The following is a 24,746-nucleotide window of genomic DNA, read 5'->3' on the forward strand; positions in this document are numbered from 1 at the left end:
TGAATGTGTTTCTTTAATATTTCAACATGGTGTTTAAAAGGGAAGTTCACCCATTTTTACAGGTGGCCTTATTTTGAATCTTTCTGTGCTTATAATAAAATAAATTGTTTATAAAACACTTCAAAATCTACTCATATTGTGTAAGAATATAATTTACTCAGTAGGTTGTTTTAGAATAATATATTCCCAGTGTTTCACATAGCCATGTCTGCAATCTTTTTGTTTTTAGCTAAAACATGAATTTATTGCATAGAAAATATTATTAAAATATTGCATAAAGAAAATATTGCATTTTGTAAAGAGACATTATACAGAATGAAACTCTGATGTGAGTTGGCTTGGTATTTTGGAGTGATTTTTTTTTTTAACAGACTTGGGAAAGGGGGGTGTTAAACATAAATGAATGAATGAATCTTCCCTTTTAAAACCAAGCCCAATTAACCATGTGTCAGTATTTAGTACTTTGTTTTCCAATTCCTGTGGCCATATTCAACCCTCCATCCATATGTTGTCTTTCCTAACCGTAGCTAAGTCAGAGGAGCTGCCGAAGAAGCCCCTGGGTGAGGAGCGGCCTGTTTTCCTGATGCCAATCCAGACTGATTTAACTATGTCTTCGGAACAGCCAAAGACAAGTCTCCAGCTCCAAGACACTGCCCCCAGGGAGCCCTCCCTATCTCCCCGAGAACCCTACAACCCTTCTTCAGCCCGCACCCTTCTCCGCCCTGTGCCCTTTCCACTGGGTCCGCTGTCCCCTCCCAAACCCCCGCCAAAGCCACATAAAGTTAGGTTCCCTCAAGGGGAGGAGAGGGTAAGGGAGAAGGAGATGTGTCAGAGTGACCTTGTCTCTGATGTAAAGAATGAAGAGAGGCAGTCTGAAGGTAGGGGTAGTACAGAAGGGCTGGAGGCCCAGTCTGGAGGTCTAGATGGCCAGGGAGAGTGTGTGGACTGGCCCCTGCCGTATGAGCCCCCTGTTGGGGACATTTCCGTCATGGAGCCTGGTTCTGAGAAACTGGAGCTTCCGGATCTACCCCCTCCACCTTGTTACTCATTGGGAGAGATCACCCACATCCCACAGGCCCCAGAGCTTCAGTGTTTACAGGACAGGACCGAGGTAGGGCTAAAGTCGGATTATGTGCCTCCTTGTTCTGCACTTTCACTGGTTGTAGAATCCCTCCCGAAGGCTCAACGTCCACCTCCACCTAGATCCCTGGACCTCATCTTGGAGGAACCCCCATCCTCCCGTCCCTCTTTCCACCTTGCATTTGCCAAACCCACCCCCCGAATCCCGCTGAAGCCAACCAAGTTCCCTGTGTCACTCTGTGTGCCCCCAATGGACGGCGACCGCCGACCCTCCAACACCTCCCAGTATGACAACCTCTCCGAGGTCGGCGACGAGGACCGCTACCTGGACCGGCTGTTGGAAGCGTCCACTGCCCTGCCGCAGAGCCCTTTGCTGGGAACAAGCCCTCAGGAAAAGGTGGGGATGTTTGGCCTACCACCTCCGCCGCATACGCCTGAGCCGGATGATGAAGACCCCACGTCCTTGCTCTTCTTACCACCTCCCCCTGTGTACTATGAAGGTCAGGATGAGAGCTGGGTGGTAGACTCCATTGTCCTCCCGCCGCCCCCACCCTGCTTTGCCGATAGATTGGTTCCTTTTGAGTGTAGCCCTCTTCCCGACCAGCACACCAGACTCTGTAACCCTTTGGTCACACAAACAGCCACGGCTAACCAGGGCTGCTCCCAACCACTGATCAAGTACCACAGGCCGCTCCCTGCACTTCCTGTTTCTCCTGCTGAGAGGCCATTCCCTGGGAGCCTGTCCAGACAGTTGCCTGAAGGGGCCCCCTCAGCGATTTCCAGCCCAGACTTCTACCAAATGCACACCAGGAGCCATCAGCTGCCCAAATCTGTGACCTTTTAGAGTTTGGAATATTTTGGGATGTGTTGCTGGGCTAGGAATGAAACAAACAAAAAACGAGACTGCAGGGATTAGCCCCCATCATTATCTTTTGAAAAATGCCATTTTGTAAAGGAGGGAGGAGAAAAAACTAGTGGGCCGTTACTGTTTTTGTGGGCCAGTTTCTGAGTTTTTAACCCTTTTTAAAGCACAATGCAGTTGTGTTGAAACTATTTTGCCTCACAAGTTTCTGTGTGTGTCAATATGACATTACTTGATCATTTCATCATGTAGGAATCTGTCATTTCTTTCAGTTCCATTTTCCTGTAACAGCAAAGTGTCTTAACCATTGTGCAGTTTGACGTCCAACAAAAACAGGTGTTTTAGTTGAATAACTTAACCCTAAGGTCTTTCCAGGTTGGCACCAGTCAGAAAAGCACCAAATCAAAATTTAATTTATGTGAGCTGATTCACACTGCTAAACAGAATGCTTCGACCATATGGTTTTTGAAGTTATTTGAAGGTTTTTATTTACACACTGCTTCAAAATGTTACTTGTGTTCAGGATTTTGTAAGGATGAATAGTTGTCCATTCCATAAATATTTTAGATACTGTACATTAACTAAATACATGTGGGAATTGAAAAGCCATTTGTTTGTGGTAACCAAACTATTTGAAGATTTTGTACAGGCACGTTTTAGCAATAACATCAAACTGGGTGCTATCCATGGCATATGTTTTATCACCAGGGGAATTCTCACCCTGCTCTGTTTCTTTCTGTTTCTCTTCTCTTTGGTAGTTATGGTGCAATAATCTCTGGTATATATAGTGACACATGCTTCATAGAGCAGCATGACTTGGAGAGGAGTCCCGTTTCTTATGTGTTAGAAGCAGCCTTGTGTTTGTGTGGAGTTTTTTGCTATTCTTTGTTTCATTTTGTGAAAAAAAAATTCTAAACCAATATATTCAGTGTTATTATTATTAGTTTGTTTTGGTATTTTTCCATGACATCAAAGCAATAGTGCGCCATAGATATATAACCGGAAAAGTTTATAAATGTGCGAAGGACAATGCATCCCAGATTTACATTGTACACAAAGTAATAACATAAAGGGGACTCCAAATGTGGGAGTTGGCTGTTCTACTTACTCCAATATTAACTGCCCAAAAAAATTTGTGATTGGTTGACTGAATGGAAAGGGCTGAACAGACAAACACAGAAATCACTCAATTTGTTTTTATTAGGGACAAGAAAAAACCCTGGTCAAATACCCTCCCAAGAGATTAAGGCCATTTGAAATGCAAGCTCCAACCTCCATTGTGTAAACCAATAACATGAATTACTGCCTTTGGGACTTGCCTTTAGATTTGCCATTGTGTTTGAGTTAGTAAAACGTCCACATTCTCTAGTGACTTTAGCCTGATCAATAATATTTAAGTTTGGCTCCACCTAATGGAGAACTTGGAAACTTTAATTGGTGAGATCTGTTACCTACTTAAAAAAAAAAACATATATAAAGGGTTATTTTATAAAAGAAACACATACTTAATGTTTTGGGGATTAGACTGTTGTTTACAAAGGCAAAAAAACTGTATGTTGATGCAAAATGCACTTTTGATATTTAAAAACATGCAGTGTTTTTGAGATGGCATCAACAAAACTGTTGTTGTTGACGGGTCAATATCCATTTAATAATCAATGATTCATCCTCTGGGTAAGTTGTCCCAATGTTTTTTATCCGTGCCAAAATGTACAGTGCTTACAAAATGTGCAAACGAACACTGCCTTGAGTTCAAAAACATTTGATTGCTTTTTAAACTCAAGGCAAAACATTTGTTGCCTAAGTACTGTCTGAAGGATGTTAGCATCAAGTAAAATCCAAGTGTTCGCTTCAGGTGAAGGGAAGAGAATTGGGACACAGTCCATTTAGAAAGGGGCTTCAGTTGATTGGTTGTCTGGTAGAACCAACATTTAGAAAATAGGTATTCTAGAAGTGGAATTTTAAGCCATAATGTGACAAGGGAATTAAGTCCACCTCATAAATGGCACCTTATTCCCTACACAATAAACAGCTTTTGACCAGAAAGTTATCCACTTTGTAGAGAATGTGCCATTTGGAACTCGGGCAAGACCTGCGTAGCTCCAATGTTTACTGCTTCATTCAAATGATATCACAGGTATTACCGAAATCAGTCTGAAGTTCTAGTACTCTCACATTTAATTGTATCATTTACCATGCTACAGTGAGTGTTTCGTCCTTGGTTACTTTGCATTTGTTTAAAAGACTCCAGATCAAAAGCTTTTTTGTACCATGTTCTGAAAAGAGTGCTGTTTGATTTTGCTTGTTCAGAGGGGATGTTGTGGGATAGACTTCAGTTGAACAGTTGTAAAGTATACAGTCTGCTCACACCAACCCCCTTGAGAAAGCACATACTTTGATTACATTTAAATGTTATATAAAAATAACCAAGTATCTTGTTTTATTCTTCACCCCACAGAAAAGACCAGTTAAAGTAAAATCAAAATAGCATCCGGGTATATTTAATCCATACACAATTAATAAACATACAAATCACTAATATTTAACAACCATTTATCTCCTGCAGTTAAGTGTGTACTCGGGGTAGCTTCACTTGCAAAGTGGTAATTCCGACATGGTTATGTATAAGTACTTTTAAAAATGTAAGAATTCTCCAATACATCTTTTGCCTTTGACATTGCTAATACACGTAGCTAGCATATAGTCAGATTACCAACATTATGCACATTGACAGGGTGGTAATTGTCAAAAACTGAAAATGCAAAAGGTCAGTGGAGAAACACAAACTTGCCATTTGTAATTCTGCTTTGGCGGGTCCTTCAAGTGACATTTTCCACTGGTAAATATTATTTTCCTATAATTCAGTGTGTGTGAACCAGACATTATGGTCAGGATGCAGTCTAATCTCTCATTCCAGCATTGTCTCAGGTAGATACAACATAGTATACATAAAATCTGAGTTGATTTTGTTTGAAGTAACTTGAGTAACATTACAAAAGAATGCAAATGTGACTGCATGGAATATCAACTAACAAGTTGGTACATTGAACAACAATATGTTTTGTCAGCGCTGATCAGAAAAGCAAATTTTTTTTACAATCTTTGCTTAAACAATAACAGGAATCCAACTCAAACACACGTAGTAGGTACTTTAGCTCATAATGAAATGAGTTTCTTATAGGTATATGTATATAGCATTAAATATAGAAGGCACTTAACCCATATAGTGTGCAAAACTGCATAAAACCGCAGTGCAGTACTGTTATTAGACCCAGGTTATGTTAATTTCAGCACAAAATGGAAACACTTTTTCAAAAGGACATGAAAAGAAATGTTTCATAACAGATAAGTCCAGTTTGTATTTCTGCTTCAGGGTGTTTGTCCCATTGGGTGACTGAAAAACACCGCTTCATCCCACCACCACATGTTTAAACACCTTTTACTTAGGTTTGGGGATGTGAAATGCAAAGATGAATGTGTACATTTACATAAGAATGTCATAGCAATCATAATTGTAAATAGAAATTGATTTAGAGTAGATGTTGACATTATTTACATCTTTCAAATAAAGCCAGGCTTTATACACATTCATAAATAGTCTTTGGAGTGCTTTAAAGTAATTTAAATAAACATATGATATAAAAGAGTGAGGTAAAAGCATGTTTGAAGTGTTTTTTTCTAAATACAGGTATTTTGGATATGAAATGAAGACTGTCAGCTATGCTATGAATGTTAGGCATAGTCTTTCATAATTGGCAAAATATTTAGAAACTATTGCACTTTTGTACATTAAAAATGTCCAGTACATGGGATCTGTTTGTTTTTTTTACCACAGGTTGTTAATGTAAACTTGCAGTCAGTTTGTTTCAGATTTTGTGCCTATTACAAATAAATTATAAATAATGTATTTTATCATTTGGGAGTCACTTTAATTTTGACAAAAGGATTTTGTAAAATGTCTACATAATTGTGGATGCATCCATAATAACTGACAATCCAGTCATTGATTCATTTCAAATCCAAAGTGTGGGGGTAGAGCAAATGCCATATAAATGTTCTCTCTGCCCAAATAGTTTTGAATCTCAGTGAATGTAATAACAATACCACAAATTATTTTGCATAGTTCTATCTTCCATCATAATCACCCTAACAGTACCTTATGCCATGAGACATTAGAAGTTATCTTGGAAAAATATATATATTTACAGTGATATGTCAGGGCATTCTCCAATTCCACAATCACTTGGGCTTTACCCTTTCCTTCTTTTAAAGTGTGTGCAGGCTTTGGTTACAAATCAGCACTAATTCATTAGTAGATTAGCCAAACCCAATTATTTGGGCTGGTGAAAGAATCTACCCACCCTATCGCCTTCCAGGTCCAATTCCAGTCCAATAGTCTATGCTGAGCAGTTTTAAGCTGATAGCATGTCAGGCAGGTGGACAAGTTAACATCTGATTGAATGTGCTGACTGAGCCGAGCCGGGGCATCATATCCTGAGCTGTGCGAGGAGGGCACAGAGTGACGTGATGCTCTCTTTCAATTTGGCTTCCTCCTCTTCTCCCAGGGACACTCCTGCTAGACGAGTTGACCCCGATGCCCCCAGGATACAGGGTATGCTGAGAAACACTTCTGCACTGATACCACCCCAGCCCTGACACGCACAACCACACAAAGAAAGAACATGCAGTTCGGTCAGCATGCATATCAACCTGAGCTTTGTAAAGCAGATAATCTTAGTCATGGCACAATTTGTTGGCATAGTCTGTTTTTCAGGCCAGACACACAATGTAGATTGGCATGTCTAATAAACAGGACTCAAAGGAGCCAGCTGTGTTTACCTGCGCCAGCGTGGAGACAGAGTGAGCCTTATTCTGGTCCACTAGGATACTGTGGCTGATGTCGGCGATGGACAGACCCACGGACCAGGAGCGTTGGCTGTGGCCCTTAAGCATCACAAATGCCCTGCATAAAACAAGAAACTGGTCACCACCATTAAACACTGGAATTATGAAGTTGCGTCTGGCCCGGGAACACTGATCAAGGAAACTGATCAAATATTGGGATTGGGAGGACCTTCAGTCAGTGTGACAGCATTTTGGGTTCAATTCACTCAGGTTTCCCAGGGGAATTTCTTAGCAGTGCTCAGAGATGATCCCTACTGAACTTGCACGAGTGACAATAAAACTAAATATTGTAATAGCAAATGAAATGATGCTATTGCTAAAAAAGCATCTATTGTTTTTGTTCTTCTTTACCTGTCCAACAGAGGTTTAGTGAATTTGGATCGGGGAGCAATCTCAGGCTGTTGACGGTTAGCCCTTGGCATCAGAATGTTACTCAACACAGGGACTGCAAAACAAAAAGAGACAGAGTGTCCTAGAAACCATTAATATCTACAGATGAGGCAGGCCCAAAGCCATGAATGACTTATGTGATCCACAAAGAACTCTTATGGAACACATGACTGTGTTCACCTTACCCTTGTTGTCTGAGAGTTCCCCGATGACCCAGGCCTGTTTGTGAGTGTTCAGTCTGATGTCCAGGACATGAGAGAGGCGCTCAGAGTCCAGGTTACATCCTGCCCCAATCACCTGGGTGGGCGGCAGGCCACTCTGTCGCCAAGCAACATGTGTCATGATGTCCACTGTCAGGGGTCAAAGGGCAGGAAGTGAGGCAATGACATATAAGAGGCATAAGTACAGAAAAGTTTTGTGCATTATAAATCATACAATGATGCCAATATATTTTTGTCTAGAATTTTCTGTACATTATATGGCTTATGATTTTGACCATTTGATGGTGTGTGTGTGTGTTGTTTGAACCTGGCTGTGAGGCGATGAGCAGCACAGCTTTGGGGCTAAGGCGAGCCAGAACTGGGATAATGCAGCGGTACATATCCACATTGGTCTGGACCACGCTGGCGTACGACTGTTCTTCATTCCACGAATTTGCTGTCACCACAATCACTCTGGAGTCCGCAGATGACGACAGGTCTGTCAGCAGGGGGTAAACAGTTCTTTTTTTAATCTATTACATTGTCTGAAGCATTTGACACTGTAGACTACACAATACTTTTGAGTAAGATGTCATCAATAGGACTAGGACTGGATGCTTTTCGTTTGTTTGATGACTATCCTAAGGATATAAGTCAGGCTGTCATCCAGTCTGCATCTAGTCAGAGCCAGTGGAGTTGGTTAAAGGGTTCCCACACTTGGCCAATTATTGTAACCTTCATAAACAATATTGGTAATGAGGAAAGACAGTAATATTAATCTGAACACTGATGACACTGTTGTACTCTACTGCTTCGATGGCTGACCAAGCATTACTGCAGCTGGAGACTGATTTTAAGATACTACCAGGGTCTTAGACTGGTTTTAAATGCATAGAAAACAGATTGTGATTTTTTTATAGGTCCAAAAGCTAGCTGAAAATACATTTGCACTCATGTGCTAAGCTTAGATGGCTCTCAAATGTATCAAGTCTCTACATATAAATACTTGAGGATATGGCTAGATTATAAATTGTCTTTTAAAATACATGGTATGAACTCTGTAAAAGGCTAAAGATCAAACTAGGCTTCCTTTTTAAAAACAGAACATGTTTGTCCTACAATAGAAAGATTGTGCAAGCTACTTTTATGTCGGTTATTGACTAGGAGGATATTATCTACATGTATGCTCCAGCTTTAGGGATGCAAAGGTACACAGTATGTTATCGGACCATTCGGTACGCCCCCTACAGTTCAATATGCTCATGCGAACCAAAGAGTTGCGATATGCCAGACATTTTCCTATAATTTCCAAAACCTGTGTATCGCGCTGCAGACTCGTATATTGTGGATTCAGATCCATAGAACCAGACATGCAGCTGGTGAACAGGTAAGATACAGGTGCTGTTCATTAAATTTGAATATCATCAAAAATAATTTATTTCAGTAATTCCATTCAAAAAGTGAAACTTGTATGTTATATTCATTCATTACACACAGACGGATATATTTCAAATGTTTATTTATTTTAATTGTGATGATAACTGACAACTAATGAAAATCCCAAATTCAGTATCTCAGAAAATCTGAATATTACTTAAGACCAATACAAAAAAAGGATTTTTAGAAATGTTGGCCAACTAAAAGGATGAACATGAAAAGTATGAGCATGTACAGCACTCAATACTTAGTTGGGGCTCCTTTTGCCTGAATTACTGCAGCAATGCGGCGTGGCATGGAGTCAATCACTCTGTGGCACTGCTCAGGTGTTATGAGAGACCAGGTTGCTCTGATAGTGGCCTTCAGCTCTTCTGCATTGTTGGGTCTGGCGTAGCACATCTTCCTCTTCACAATACCCCATAGATTTTCTATAGGGTTAAGGTCAGGCGAGTTTGCTGGTCAATTAAGAACAGGGATACCATGGTCCTTAAACCAGGTACTGGTAGCTTTGGCACTGTGTGCAGGTGCCAAGTCCTGTTGGAAAATGAAATCTGCATCTCCATAAAGTTGGTCAGCAGCAGGAAGCATGAAGTACTCTAAAACTTCCTGGTAGACAGCTGTGTTGACCTTGGACCTCAGAAAACACAGTGGACCAACACTAGCAGATGACATGGCACCCCAAACCATCACTGACTGTGGAAACTTTACACTGGACTTCAAGCAATGTGGATTCTGTGCCTCTCCTCTCTTCCTCCAGACTCTGGGACCTTGGTTTCCAAAGGAAATGCTAAATTTACTTTCATCAGAGAACATAACTCAGCAGCAGTCCAGTCCTTTTTGTCTTTAGCCCAGGCGAGACGCTTCTGATGCTGTGTCTTGTTCAAGAGTGGCTTAACACAAGGAATGCGACAGCTGAAACCCATGTCTTGCATACGTCTGTGCATGGTGGTTCTTGAAGCACTGACGCCAGCTGCAGTCCACTCTTTGTGAATCTCCCCCACATTTTTGAATGGGTTTTGTTTCACAATCCCCTCCAGGGTGCGGTTATCCCTATTGCTTGCACACTTTTTTTCTACCACATCTTTTCCTTCCCTTCGCCTCTCTATTAAAGTGTTTGGACACAGAGCTCGGTGAACAGCCAGCCTCTTTAGCTATGACCTTTTTGTGTCTTGCCCTCCTTGTGCAAGGTGTCAATGGTCGTCTTTTGGACAGATGTCAAGTCAGCAGTCTTCCCCATGACTGTGTTGCCTACAGAACTAGACTGAGAGACCATTTAAAGGCCTTTGCAGGTGTTTTGGGTTAATTAGCTGATTAGAGTGTGGCACCAGGTGTCTTCAATATTGAGCCTTTTCACAATATTCAAATTTTCTGAGATACTGAATTTGGGGTTTTCCTTAGTTGTCAGTTATAATCATCAAAATTAAAAGAAATAAACAGTTGAAATATATCAGTCTGTGTGGAATGAATGTATACATTATACAAGTTTCACTTTTTGAATGGAATTACTGAAATAAATCAACTTTTTGATGATATTCTAATTTTATGACCAGCACCTGTAGTCAAATACTTGGAGCCCCAGGCTATTAAAATAATTTGCACATCACGGTATTCTGTTTTTATTAGCATTTTAAACTTTAGGGGAAACAGGGCTGGGAAGGGAATCTAACAGAGTGAAATAATACAAAACCAAATTTTGGTGTTATTACATGATTGGTGGAAGTCCTACATAATTAATAGAACAGTTACTCTGGTTCAACAACCAGTCAATGTAATCACGGTCAAACATTTTGTTATCTTGACCAAAATATCAAAAAAATCTACTAGAAATAGAAATTATAACATTCACATTTGCTACAGCAGCCCAAGAACCATTGAGGAAACAATTACCTTACATTTTAAAGAGAAAAAACAATTTATGTTATTCAGTGTTCAAGACGAGTAATATTATTACTATAGTTGAGGTTTAAATAAATGAGTCATGCATAGTGAACAGCTAAACTGATATTTTAAGTTTACAGGTTAAGTAATGTTTGTAAGTTCCTAGACGTTTTACCTTTAGATACCTCCACCTTTGGTAAGCTGAAAATGTCCAGATCCATGGTACCACCTTTGGTGGAACTTTCTGTTACGTCAATGAAGACTAGCTTATCCACTGTACCCTATAAAACAAAGAGGAGCCCTTACATGTTTTAACTGTCATTCACAGTTATAAAGCCTAAATGCAACAGAAATCATTGTAAAGATGAATACATATTTTCAACAGATTCAGCGAATCAGCAATAGGATGGAAATTAGGGATGCACGATCAACATTTGAGGCGAATTTGATTGACAACTATTTTTCTGCTAGATCAGCCGTTCACAGGCCGATACAAATTATTTATTTTGTTTTATCTGTTCTTGAGGGGGTGTTGATCATGATTTAAGGGTGTCTCATACATCCCCATTCTTCCAAAAGCCTAATCACATTGTATACCTTGATTGGGACCCACAGGAGGGACCATAAGGGGCCGGTGCGAAGAGGATCGGGCGGCAGTCGAAGGCAGGGGCCTAGACAACCCGATCTCTGGACAAGGAAACTAGCTCTAGGGACGTGGAATGTCACCTCGCTGGCGGGGAAGGAGCCTGAGTTAGTGCGTGAGGTTGAGAGGTTCCGATTAGAGGTAGTCGGGATCACCTCTACGCACGGCTTGGGCTCTGGAACCACACTCCTTGAGAGAGGATGGACTCTTCACCACTCTGGAGTTGCCCATGGTGAGAGGCGGCGGGCTGGTGTGGGTTTGCTTATAGCTCCCCAGCTCTGCCGCCATGTGTTGGAGTTTACCCCGGTGAACGAGAGGGTCATTTCCCTGCACCTACGGGTCAGGGATAGGTCTCTCACTGTTGTTTGTGCCTACGGGCCGAACGGCAGTGCAGAGTACCCAACCTTCTTGGAGTCTCTGGGAGGGGTGCTGGAAAGTGCTCCGACTGGGGACTCTATTGTTCTACTGGGGGACTTCAACGCCCACGTGGGCAACGACAGTGACACCTGGAGGGGCGTGATTGGGAGGAACGGCCCCCCTGATCTGAACCCGAGTGGTGTTCAGTTATTGGACTTCTGTGCTAGTCACAGTTTGTCCATAACGAACACCATGTTCAAGCATAAGGGTGTCCATCAGTGCACGTGGCACCAGGACACCCTAGGCTGCAGGTCGATGATCGACTTTGTTGTCGTCTCATCTGACCTGCGGTCGTATGTCTTGGACACTCGGGTGAAGAGAGGGGCGGAGCTGTCAACTGATCACCACCTGGTGGTGAGTTGGATCCGATGGCGGGGGAAGAAGCTGGACAGACTCGGCAGGCCCAAGCGTACTGTAAGGGTCTGCTGGGAACGTCTGGCCGAGTCTCCTGTCAGAGTGATCTTCAACTCCCACCTCCGGCAGAGCTTCGACTGGATCCCGAGGGAGGCTGGAGATATTGAGTCCGAGTGGACCATGTTCTCCACCGCCATTGTCGAAGCGGCCGCTCGGAGCTGTGGCCGTAAGGTCTCCGGTGCCTGTCGAGGTGGCAATCCCCGAACCCGGTGGTGGACACCGGAAGTAAGGGATGCCGTCAAGCTGAAGAAGGAATCCTATCAGGCCTGGTTGGCTTGTGGGACTCCTGACGCAGCTGACGGGTACCGACAGGCCAAGCGGGCTGCAGCCCGGGTGGTTGTGGAGGCAAAAACTCGGGCCTGGGAGGAGTTCGGTGAGGCCATGGAGAAGGACTATCGGCTGGCCTCGAAGAGATTCTGGCAAACCGTACGGCGCCTCAGGAGAGGGAAACAGTGCCCTACCAACGCTGTTTACAGTAGAGGTGGGCAGCTGTTGACCTCAACTGGGGATGTCGTCGGGCGGTGGAAGGAGTACTTCGAGGATCTCCTCAATCCCGCCGTCACATCTTCCATTGAGGAAGCAGAGGATGAGGGCTCAGAGGTGGACTCGTCTATCACCCGGGCTGAAGTCACTGAGGTGGTCAAGAAACTCCTCGGTGGCAAGGCACCGGGGGTGGATGAGATCCGCCCTGAGTACCTCAAGTCTCTGGATGTTGTGGGGCTGTCTTGGTTGACACGCCTGTGCAACATTGCGTGGCGGTCGGGGACAGTGCCTTTGGGATGGCAGACCGGGGTGGTGGTCCCTCTTTTTAAGAAGGGGGACCGGAGGGTGTGTTCCAACTACAGGGGGATCACACTTCTCAGCCTCCCCGGGAAAGTCTATGCCAGGGTTCTGGAGAGGAGAATACGGCCGATAGTAGAACCTCGGATTCAGGAGGAACAGTGTGGTTTTCGTCCGGGCCGTGGAACACTGGACCAGCTCTATACCCTCTACAGGGTGTTGGAGGGTTCATGGGAGTTTGCCCAACCAATCCACATGTGTTTTGTGGATTTGGAGAAGGCATTCGACTGTGTCCCTCGCGGCATCTTGTGGAGGGTGCTTGGGGAATATGGGGTCCTGGGTCCTTTGCTAAGGGCTGTCAGGTCCCTGTACAACCGAAGCAGGAGCTTGGTCCGCATTGCCGGCAGTAAGTCAGACTTGTTCCCAGTGCATGTTGGACTCCGGCAGGGCTGCCCTTTGTCACCGGTTCTGTTCGTAATTTTTATGGACAGAATTTCTAGGCGCAGCCAGGGGCCGGAGGGTGTCAGGTTTGGGGACCACACAATTTCGTCTCTGCTCTTTGCAGATGATGTTGTCGTGTTGGCCCCTTCTAACCAGGACCTTCAGCATGCGCTGGGACGGTTTGCAGCCGAGTGTGAAGCGGTGGGGATGAAAATCAGTACCTCCAAATCCGAGGCCATGGTCCTCAGTCGGAAAAGGGTGGCTTGCCCACTTCAGGTTGGTGGAGAGTGCCTGCCTCAAGTGGAGGAGTTTAAGTATCTAGGGGTCTTGTTCACGAGTGAGGGAAGGATGGAACGGGAGATTGACAGACGGATCGGTGCAGCTTCTGCAGTAATGCAGTCGATGTATCGGTCTGTCGTGGTGAAGAAAGAGCTGAGCCGCAAGGCGAAGCTCTCGATTTACCAGTCAATCTACGTTCCTACTCTCACCTATGGTCATGAGCTTTGGGTCATGACCGAAAGGACAAGATCCCGGATACAGGCGGCCGAAATGAGCTTTCTCCGCAGGGTGGCTGGGCGATCCCTTAGAGATAGGGTGAGAAGCTCGGTCACCCGGGAGGAGCTCAGAGTAGAGCCGCTGCTCCTCCACATTGAGAGGGGTCAGCTGAGGTGGCTTGGGCATCTTTTTCGGATGCCTCCGGAACGCCTTCCTGGGAAGGTGTTCCGGTCCCGTCCCACCGGGAGGAGACCCCGGGGAAGACCTAGGACACGCTGGAGGGACTATGTCTCCCGGCTGGCCTGGGAACGCCTCGGTGTCCCCCCGGAAGAGCTGGAGGAAGTGTCTGGGGAGAGGGAAGTCTGGGCATCCCTGCTTAGACTGCTGCCCCCGCGACCCGGCCCCGGATAAGCGGAAGAAGATGGTATGGTATGGTACCTTGATTGTTGTCATCATGTACTGCCCAATTTTTGTATCCTGATCTAAGTTATTTCCTATCCTGTTAATAAATTATCCTAATCAACTGTAAGAAATGAATGTGTGCTAACCTAGCCTACACTGACAGACATTATCAAGGGTTTAATCTTGAGTATACTGTAATCAATATTCTGTTACCAGTAAATGTTCTCCTGGATATCAAGAGATAGTTGAGAAGTAGACCAATAGTATAGTCTTGGGTTAAACTAATTGAATACATGTAAATGTGGGAGTGCCGGTTTCTTTGTTTCATTGTTGGAGAAAACAAAGGAAGATGACATTAGAATTTGGCACCAGTTCTCCTGAGTTTTCACACCTTTTGTAACAAAGAATCAACCTTTTGTAACCATAAGAGCAGCCCATCCTGCAGTTAGTCATCCTTCTGATTCTGACATGCTGTTGACTTGCTCCTGTGCAACCAAATAAATCAACATAACCAACAGCTAGCTACGTTTGAAGACTTTACTGAGAGGAATTTTGAGTTTCAACAGGGGGATGGGGAGCTTCCCATTTGTGAAGTGTTCATGAAGTGTTCAAACATTGTGGATAAAGAAGGTATCTATATTTTTTTTATAACAGGATGGGGTGTGCGCTTGGAGTAATTGGCAGGAATAACCCAATATACAGTGGATATAAAAAGTCTACACACCCGTGTGAAAATGCCAGGTGTTTGTGATGTAAAAGAATGAGACAAAGATAAATCATGTCAGAACCTTTTCCACATCTAATGTGACCTATAATGTGAACAATTCAATAAAAAAAACCAGAAATCTTCAAATATTTTTTTTTTATAAACTTACAATAACCTGGTTGCCTAAGTGTGCACACCCTCTTATAACTGGGGATGTGTTCAGAATTAACCAATCACATTCAAACTCATGTTAAATAGAAGTCATTACACACCTGCCATCATTTAACCGTTTGACGCGTACCTGAAGCGTACAATCACACCGGTGTGATTAGAACGTCTTGTTTAGAACACACCATTAGCATGCCTAGCTACAAGTAACGTAACAATTGCTGGTCAGATCGCGCTGTTATTTACTCACATTTAGCTTAAACAGTGTTTATAACTTTATTTCCTGATTGTAATTGTTTCAAGACCACACTATGATATTAACCAGGTAGAACACATTCAAATCGGGACAAGAAGTGTTACTTACGTACCAACAGACAGCCAACACTAATTCACAAAAACGAATTATATTAGCGACCACTTTAGACCATCTTAAAATTTCCTGGAAGAGCTGACAACCGATCAAAATCATTGTAAAAACCTTCTAGAAGTTACGTTACCTGTTGTATGCTTTTTATATAGTTTATTTATTTTCACTGCACTGAATTACTGGTAACGCTTTGTTAGCTAGCGGTTAGCTGACGTTTGCTAGCGGTTAGCTGACGTTTTCTAGCTAGCTACAGTTATACATCAACCAACATTTCCAGCTCTTAGAATTTGAGTCAACGAGAGAAGCTTGAAATGCAATGTATATAGTGTTCCTTACCTGGCAAAATGACTATTCAAATGCTGGAGTGAGTTCAAATGCTGTAGTGAGTACTGAAGTCACGCTTCCTGACATTTTCTCAGAGCAAAAGCCATGGTCTGCAGAGAGCTTCCAAAGCATCAGAAGCATTTCATTGTTGAAAGATATCAGTCAGGAGAAGGGTACAAAAGAATTTCCAAAGCATTACACATACCATGGAACACGATGAAGACAGTCATCATCAAAAGGAGAAAATATGGTACAACAGAGACATTACCAAGAACTGGACATCCCTCCAAAATTGATAAAAAGACAAGAAGAAAACTGGTCAGCGAGGTTTCCAAGAGGCATATTAAAAGAAGAGGCACATTAAAAGAACTGCAGAAATTTCTGGCAAGTACTGGCTGTGTGCTACATGTGACAACAATCTCCCGTATTCTTCATATGAATGGGCAAGATGGAAACCTTTTCTTACAAAGAAAAACATCCAAGCCTGGCCTAAGTTTGCAAAAACAAACATCAAGTTTGTTCTGACATGATTGATCAAAAGTACATGGAAAAATGTGTTATGGGGGTTTAACTTTTTGGCCATAATTCCAAAAGATATGTTTGGGACAAAAACAACACTGCACATCACATCACCCAAAGAACACCATACCCACAGTGAAGCATGGTGGTGGCAGCATCATGCTTTGGGGCTGTTTTTCTTCAGCTGGAACCAGAGCCTTAGTCAGGCTGGAGGGAATTATTAACAGTTCCAAATACCAGACAATTTTGGCGCAAAACCTTCAGGCGTCCGTTAGAAAACTGAAGAGGAAGTTCACCTTTCAGCACGACAATGACCCAAAGCACACATCCAAATCCACAGAAGCATGGCTTCACCAGAAGAACATTAACGTTTTGGAATGGCACATCCAGAGCCCAGACCTGAATCCAATTGAACATATGTGGGGTGATCTGAAGAGGGCTGTGCACAGAAGATGTCCTCGCAATCTGACAGATTTGGAGCACTTTTGCAAAGACGAGTGGGCAAATATTGCCACATCACGATGTGCCATGCTATTAGACTCCTACCCAAAAAGACAGTGCTGTAATAAAATCAAAAGGTGCTTCAATAAAGTATTAGTTTAAGGATGTGCACACTTACGCAACCAGGTTATTGTGAGTTTTATTTTCCCCTCTCAAAGATTTCAGTTTGTTTTCAATTGAATTGTTCAAGTTACAGGTCACATTAAAGGTGGAAAAAGTTCTGACATGATTTATCTTTGTCTCATTATTTTACATCATAAGCACCTGGCATTTTTACACGGGTGTGTATACTTTTTATATCCACTTTAAAACTCTGAAATCAGTCATAAATTAGTTAAGAACTGCCCAGAAATTTTCTAAATCTCTTTGATTTTGTATACAATTATACAGGTAATTTGTATTATAAAACACATTTTCAAACAATAATGAATGTGATAAACCTAAAGTTGTCTAAACTCACCATTAAGATTTAATTTTGTACCTTATACAGGGCATGTGTATTCCCTTGTAGCCTACTTAAAATAAATGAACAATCTAGAATATCAGGTTACATAAAAAAAAATATGATTTAGTATCTTTCACGAGCATTTTGATATTTCATCTTGATAATTCGGGCAAACAATTTACACATTTCACAAATATCATGGATGCGCAACAAGCAATCGCACTATACAAAATCAACACCCAAGTGAGAATGCTATTCATAGACTTCAGCTCAGCATTCAAAACAGCCATCCCATCTAGGCTGGTCAACAAACTCCATGACCTGGGGATCAGCCCCTCTCTCTGCAACTGGAATTTGGAATTCCTAAACAACAGACCCCAGTCTGCCAGGATATACAACCTCACCTCCTCCACCCTGATCCTGAACACTGGTGTTCCACAAGGCTATGTGCTGAGCCCTCTCCTGTACTCCCTGTTCACCTACAACAGCGTTCCTGTACACAGTTCCAACACCATTGTCAAGTTCACAGACGACAACACAGAGGTGGGCCTGATCAGTGACTATAATGAGTTAGCCTACAGGGAGGAGGTCAAGCGCCTGGCGGATTGGTGCGCTGATAACAACCTGGCCCTAAACGCAAAGAAAAACAAGGAGCTCATTGTGTATTAAAGGAAGTCTAAAAGCTGCAGTCAAACCCCAGTTCTCATCGATGGCACTGAGGTGGAGCATATGTCCAGTTTCAAATTCCTGTCCACATCTCAGAGGACCTCTCCTGGACCCTCAACACCTCAGCCATGGTCTAAAAGGCACAGCAGCACCTGTACTTTTTGAGGAGGCTGAAGAAGGCCCGTCTGTCTACCAAGATCCTTGTGAACTTTTACCACTGCACAATCGAGAGCATTCTGACTAACTGCACCACAGTGTGGTTTAGCGGTTGCTCCTAGTAAGTAATCTGTTACATGTAAAAAGAAAACACTAACTGTAATCCATTACGTTACCAACAATACATACAGATACTTTTGAAAAAAAGTATGATTACTTTTGAAATCAATAAAAAAAAATAATAGGTGCGCAAAATAATTATGACAGGTTGTATGTTTGAGTTTTTTATTTAATGTTATAGAAACACTGTCATTTGAACCAAAATATGAATTGCACGCCTCAGTTGTGGGTGTGATTATCATGCGCGCAAAGGTGGAAGCGCAAATAACCAGGTTAGTGATGGAGGAATCGTAGGTTATGGTCGGTAAATCTTATTTCTATGCAGGTGTTCACGATTGCAAACGTGACAATGTTGGTTGTCGAGCAAATCACCAGACTACTGCAGATTTAGTTTATGCGTGAAAAGCTACGGATATCTTCATTTACCTTCAATGTCAATACCCTTTTCAAATAATTGCCATTTATTTTTCAACAATGTTTTGATTAAAAACATGAATAAAACACAACAGAACAGGCTTAAGCATCACTATATTTTGGGTTATGTTCAGATAAGTCAGATTTGCGCACCTCAGTTGTTGGGTGTGATCATCATGCGCGCATAACCAGATTAGTGACCGATGAAGCGCTAGTTTCATTGGTAAAAACAGAGTGTATCTACGATAATATAAGCCTACCCATATAAAATGTGATTTAGTTATCCACTCGAAGCATCTTTCAATAGGCCTACCTGGTGTTATACAGTTTCAAGGTCTATTTGTCAAACGCACCGAACAACACAGCCAGGAAGAGTTTAGAAGATTAGGCAACTATTTGTTTGATAGCTGTAACATGGCGCTACCTTCAAGATAAAACATAAGTAATTTATCACGACATTTGAGGAGAAAATGTGTTGGGAAGCACTTTGCCAAAGGATGTTGTGCATGTACTGTGGTGACGTCCAAGGGGCATTATGTTGAATGTTTGCATTGTAATAAGAAAGTTTTTCTGCAATGTCAGTGGAATGATAGTGTTTCCCAACATTTATTCAGTGGAAAAGATGGTAAAGAAAAAAGCACATCCAAACATACTGAATTACTTCAGGTCAAGGTGCATTGGCTTCTTTTGTCATATGGAAATGTAGCACACTATTCTCAATTGACCAAATGTAAAACTTGAGCAAGCAGAGGGGAGAGTTGGGTAAAATTCAACATTGCTGTAACTCCGCTAACTTGAACCAGGGAGCAAATTAAGGAGCGCTCTTTAATACGGCACCAATAGGAAGAAACCAGACTAAACGTGAGGCCTATAATTGTCTTGTCATGCAAGCTTAGAAACCAATCTTTTGACCATGCAATGTAACAAACTATGCCATCTATTGGAGTAAAGGTAAACTAGAGAAAATAGGGAATACATTTTTTTTTTTTTTTTAAATCATGTTTAAAAAAATAAACTATATCAATGATAATCTTTGGTAAATGATAAAGTCCTGTTTTCGTGTAGTTGCGCTGACTACAACAAATATAAATTGCAACCTGACAGCTAATGCAACAGCCTCTTTTGAGAAATAGAAGCCAAGGACAAAGAAAACACTACTGTCCCACATAAAAGATGCTGTTAATATATCAGACCGCTGTGTCTCAGGGCACCGGCTGCGCTTATCCACTGGTAAATTATAATATTGGAGAGGGAAAGCATGTAAACAAGTTAATGCTAGTTAGATGTATCACATTCACAATTATGACACAATACTGCACCATTAAAACAGCCTACACAAGCGGATTCATCTGTTTTTCATGAGTGATCCTGCTTGAATGTATTTTAAAGTGAGTGTAAGCTAGAGACTATTCGCCCAAATATTCAGGGAGTTTGCATTATACAACTGTATGGTATATTTAAGGAACTAAATATCCAAACTCCCTGTCTATATTGTGATATGTATCGATGTTGAACGATTCGAGAAAAAATTGCGATATGATCATCCAACTGTAACACTACAAGCCCATATCTTTTTGCAAACCGTTTTCTATTGCATGCCATCAACATCACTGGTTTAACATTTAACTGTAAACAAAAGTTGGTTTTACCTTTGCCAATATGCTCATCACAGATGCCATTCCTAAGTCTCCCCCACCAATGACTGTGACTTTCTTGATTGGTTGATTGTGATGCTTTACACCACCTATGGCAGGAGAACATGCAAATAAAATGTTTACCAATTCCGTGAAGGACAATCTTTTCTACATGATACAATGCCACTCAACACAAAAAGATGAAGGAAGGCTGGCAATGCCATTATTGGCAAAGAATCCGGTGCAAATAAAGTCTTGCACATTTGACCTTTCAATACACAATCAGTCATTAGACAAGCTACATTCTAGTAGTAAAGTGAAAAACTATTTTCCCAATGTCAGATTTTTAGCACCTAATGTTATTTGATCTTTAACCAAAATGTAGCATTAGATAAGGGAACCTGAGTAAACAAACAATTTAATCCTTATTTCAGATATTTATTAATAGAAATTATGCAACACACAATAACCCGTGTGAAAAAGTAATCAACCCTTTGGACTCAAAAACTGGTTACGCCAATTTTAGCAGCTATTAATGCAACTACTGTCTTCCTGGAGCAATTAATCAGCCTCTCACAATGCCATGCAGGAATGCTGTTCCACTCCTCCATGCAAAACTTATTTAATCTTGTAGGTTCTCAAGCGTGAACTGCCACAGCAATTCAGTGGGGTATAAGGCTGACTAGGCCATTCCAAAACATTACATTTCTTGTCCTTTAACCACTGATGTACTCTTGCTTGCGTTTCAGATCATGCTCTTTCTGCATGACCCAGCAACACTTTAGCTCACAGATCAATGGGCTGACATTCTCCTGTATAATTCTGATACAAAGCAGGTTCCTTCAATGGTAGCAAGTTGACCAGGTCCTGACGCAGTAAACATGCCCAAAACAAAACTGCCAAAACCTTGCTTGGCTGCTGGTATGAGGTTCTTAAGGTGGAATGCAGTGTTTTGTTTTCACCAGACATGCTTGGGGCACATTTCCCAGAAACTTACACTTGACTCATCTGTCCGTAGAACAATGCTTCAGAACTCTTGAGGAGCTTCCACTGGTGTTTTGGCATACTCAAGATGAGCATTCACATTCCTCTTAATGAGAAGTGTGTTCTGTCTTGGTACTATATCATGAATCCCATTTTTGCCAAGTGTGTTTTCGATGGTGGAGTCATGAACACTAACCTTAGACGATCCAAGAGGCCAGAAGATCACTAGATGTTATTCTAGGTGTCTTGGTACTCCAAGATTTTAAAGCTTGTTACTGGAGAGATTTTGGCAGGACAGCCACTACTGGAAAGATCCACTTTTTCAACTATAATCTTTTTAAACTTGGACAATATCTTGGGTTGGAATGGCTTCGTAACCCTTTGCAGAATTATACGCAACAACTATTTTCCAGAGGTGTTCAAGAATGTATTTTCATTATGGCACGATGTGGCTTTGGAACCTGTGTGCTGAAAACTTCATATAAATAGATTTATATTGGGCATTTTTATTATGGTCAGGTATTCAAACATCACAAATGAAACCAAACCTAACACCTATCTTTGTGTAATTTATTTATCTCAGACTCCTTTTATTATATTACAATAGCCAACAAAAAGGTGACTTTGTGAACAATGTGAAACAATGCAGAATCTCAAACAGAGGGCAAATACATTTTCATAGCACTGTTTGTCTTTAATGTATTTCCAAACACAGATTAATCTTAATTCTGGACTTCAAAACATATTCACCAGAGAAAATCCATCAAAAATTGTTTGGCCAAGTAAGGTAACTCAGCAACAGATGTTTCACCTTGCCAACTCAGGGATTTGATCTAGCAAAATTTCTGTTACAGTTTAGAAGTTCTAACCACCAGGCTACCAGCCTGCTTTAAATTTTGGGTTAATCACTGTCGAACCTTGTAATCATTGTCCAGCAGACCAGCCAGGAAAGTATATAGACTAATCTACAGACCCACCTTCATTGATCTTCAGTTTGGAAACAAAGGCCAACAGCTCATTGGGGTCTTTGTTGTATTCTGTGGGCTTGGTACTCAGCGGAGGCTCCTCCTCAAACTTGGAGATCATCTCAGCCAGGAGACCTACTACAGATGACTTGGGCTGTGGAGGGAAAGAAAGACGAACAGCTTAATGAAGGGATGTATCCATATGCACCAATTCTCACAGATAACTCTGTCCAGTATGGCATCTTCTTACGTAGTCCCAGTTACTGAGGCCGGGAAGGTAAATGCGGCCCTTGACGTCAACGTGCTTTCCCTCCCTGATGACCATACTTGGGGTGGGCCATAGCAAGCAGATAGGAGGGGTGAAGGGAAAGGAGTACAACAGCCACAGCAGAATGGGCAGGTTGTACGAACGGCCTGGGAGTGACAAAGCATGGAATACATATTAGAAATAGCAGTGTGTACTTACTGTAAACCCAGCTAACGGTTTGAACCAAAATTGATATTTAACAGCTTTACAAAAAATGTAATCTGCAAAACTTTTTTTAATCAGAGTTTGGATACATTCAGTTAGGTGCCACCCGTTTTGTTTGTCTGACAAATAGACAAATGACTTGTCCAATAAAAACTCTGTGTTTGGAAATTTAAAACGTTTTGTTTGTGTAATAAATACACCAAGGTTGGAGATCATTTGTTGTGTGTGAAACCTGTGACGTACAATCCGTTCAAACCTAAGAGTGGGCCACATACTGCTCTATGTAGGGAATAACCTAGCATCAAAATGATGCTTCTCAGTCTCGTTCTGAGAAAGCTATTGACATTTTGAATTATCAAAAGCTTCCTTAAAATTATGTAGGTACTTAACTGGGAAACTGGATTGAGGTTAATAGGTGATGTAGTCAAAAGAGTTGAGATTTGAAAATGTTGATGATGCACACTGTTGACGCTCCCTTGCGACGCGCTTTGGTTATGTGGAGACTGACTGCAATGTCGCTATAAATGTCTCCCGCAATTTGAAAACGCCGGTCGGAATCGAGAAAACGACACTTGTGCAGTGTTGCCCAACTTTTTTCTTTCATAATGAAACTAACCCGAGGCCTGTAGCTTAAATTGCGAGCTATTGAGGTTTGAATATCTGTTATATTTCGAACGTAAAACTCTTTACCACGGATCAGTCATTTTGTTTTCTAACATGTTAATTCACACTCACCTTCATATTTCACTGGAATGTTGCCAATCAACTTGATCAGATCTGTTTGTGTGCCGTCACTGAAAGCTTAGAAGGAGCAGTTGATTATATTTAATACTGAGATATTTTGACAGAAACAGACTGTGCCTTTCATTGACCATTTCTAGAAGAACGTGATCCTTCAGATGAAGCCAACTTACTATATGTGTCAGCTACTGGTTTAATCTCAGGGTAAATCCTGTGAACTTTCTGCAGCTCCTCAACGGCAACATCACGAAACTTATACTGATAATTAAAATAAAATACATTACGAATTAGCATCGTTGGCTATCTAGACTAAGATAGATACCAAACTATTGCTAAGTACCTACCTAGCTCTCTAGTTAACTATAATTCGCGAAATGGAAATCACAGAATTTACTTGAATCTTCACGCGGTGTATTTACGTGAGTCTTATTTATTAGGTAGACAAGCTAGCTACAAACAAATTGTCAGTAAGTACTGTAAGATAGTTAGCAACACACTACAGTCGGCAGTTGAGCTTACATGTAAACAAGGCAAATAGAAAGACAGACAGAAAAAGATATAACAGACCCTTGACAGAATCTTCTGTATTGCATCCTGATTAAGATCCATGGGATCAACAAATATAGTAAAAAAGTAATAATCAGGTTGGTTCTGTTATCTTAATAAAACCACCAAAACAGAACAGCCAGTTGGAAGCAAAACACAAACTTCCGCAAAGTTCAAGAAAAGTAAGAGATCAGCGTCTTGTGAGCAACATTAAAGAAACACTTCCGGGTCACGAAAATCTGGAATTTTTCAAAATAAAAGAGACCAACGAATTGCTTAAAAACAGAGATAAATTGAGTTTATTAATTGTTTGAGAACATGTACCTCTCAAAACATTGACAACAATTCAAATATGATCATATTTAAGAGTAATTTCGATAAAAAGTGGGTGCTAGAACAAGGGTAAAATTCAGACAATGCCAATGACAGAATATGGAATACATATTGCCTCATAACTCATAAACCACAGGTGTCAAACCGGTTCCACAAAGGGCCGAGTGTCTGCAGGTTTTTGGTTTTTCCTATAAATTGGTTCCTAGTTCATACCTACACAACCAGGTGAGGGTAGAAACTAACCAATCAGTGACCTAATTAACCAATCAAGTACAAGGAGAGAGCAAAAACCTGCAGACACTCGGCCCTCCGTGGAACCGGTTTGACACCTCTGTCATAAA

At 41.7% G+C, this 24,746-nt stretch overlaps 2 protein-coding genes across 3 annotated transcripts in view; one reads left to right on the top strand and one right to left on the bottom strand.

Annotated features, from left to right (window-relative positions):
• The window catches only part of si:dkeyp-19e1.3 (USP6 N-terminal-like protein), an 83,365-nt gene extending 79,065 nt beyond the window's left edge, over positions 1-4,300 (top strand). For both annotated transcript variants that reach the window (XM_010884351.4, XM_020040283.2), the window contains exon 14: positions 528-4,300. In XM_010884351.4, the coding sequence (XP_010882653.1) occupies positions 528-1,924 (1,397 nt within the window). In that variant the 3' untranslated portion in view covers positions 1,925-4,300. The remainder of the gene's footprint in view (positions 1-527) is intronic.
• A 116-nt stretch (positions 4,301-4,416) lies between these two features.
• On the bottom strand, positions 4,417-24,252 carry uevld (UEV and lactate/malate dehyrogenase domains). The gene is made up of 12 exons (XM_010884349.3): positions 24,094-24,252; positions 23,700-23,784; positions 23,521-23,586; positions 22,564-22,727; positions 22,326-22,467; positions 20,380-20,474; positions 10,928-11,033; positions 7,766-7,936; positions 7,423-7,587; positions 7,199-7,292; positions 6,782-6,905; positions 4,417-6,594 (listed from the first exon to the last, which is right to left on the bottom strand). Exons 1-12 carry the CDS (start codon positions 24,133-24,135, stop codon positions 6,430-6,432), a joined length of 1,419 nt encoding a protein of 472 aa, XP_010882651.1. The 5' UTR covers positions 24,136-24,252; the 3' UTR covers positions 4,417-6,429.
• Between the last annotated feature and the right edge of the window lie 494 nt (positions 24,253-24,746).

Source organism: Esox lucius, chromosome 19 (assembly GCF_011004845.1).
Source record: "Esox lucius isolate fEsoLuc1 chromosome 19, fEsoLuc1.pri, whole genome shotgun sequence".
Taxonomy (NCBI): domain Eukaryota; kingdom Metazoa; phylum Chordata; class Actinopteri; order Esociformes; family Esocidae; genus Esox; species Esox lucius.

What these genes read in the sequence shown, in the direction of transcription:
- uevld (XM_010884349.3), bottom strand. Translation starts at nt 24,135, where the DNA reads ATGGATCTTAATCAGGATGCAATACAGAAGATTCTGTCAAGG. An exon ending in TACAGAAGATTCTGTCAAGG is followed by an intron (nt 23,785 to 24,093) that starts GTCTGTTATATC and finishes TTTAATTATCAG; the next exon opens with TATAAGTTTCGTGATGTTGC. An exon ending in CATTCCAGTGAAATATGAAG is followed by an intron (nt 22,728 to 23,520) that starts GTGAGTGTGAAT and finishes TGTCACTCCCAG; the next exon opens with GCCGTTCGTACAACCTGCCC.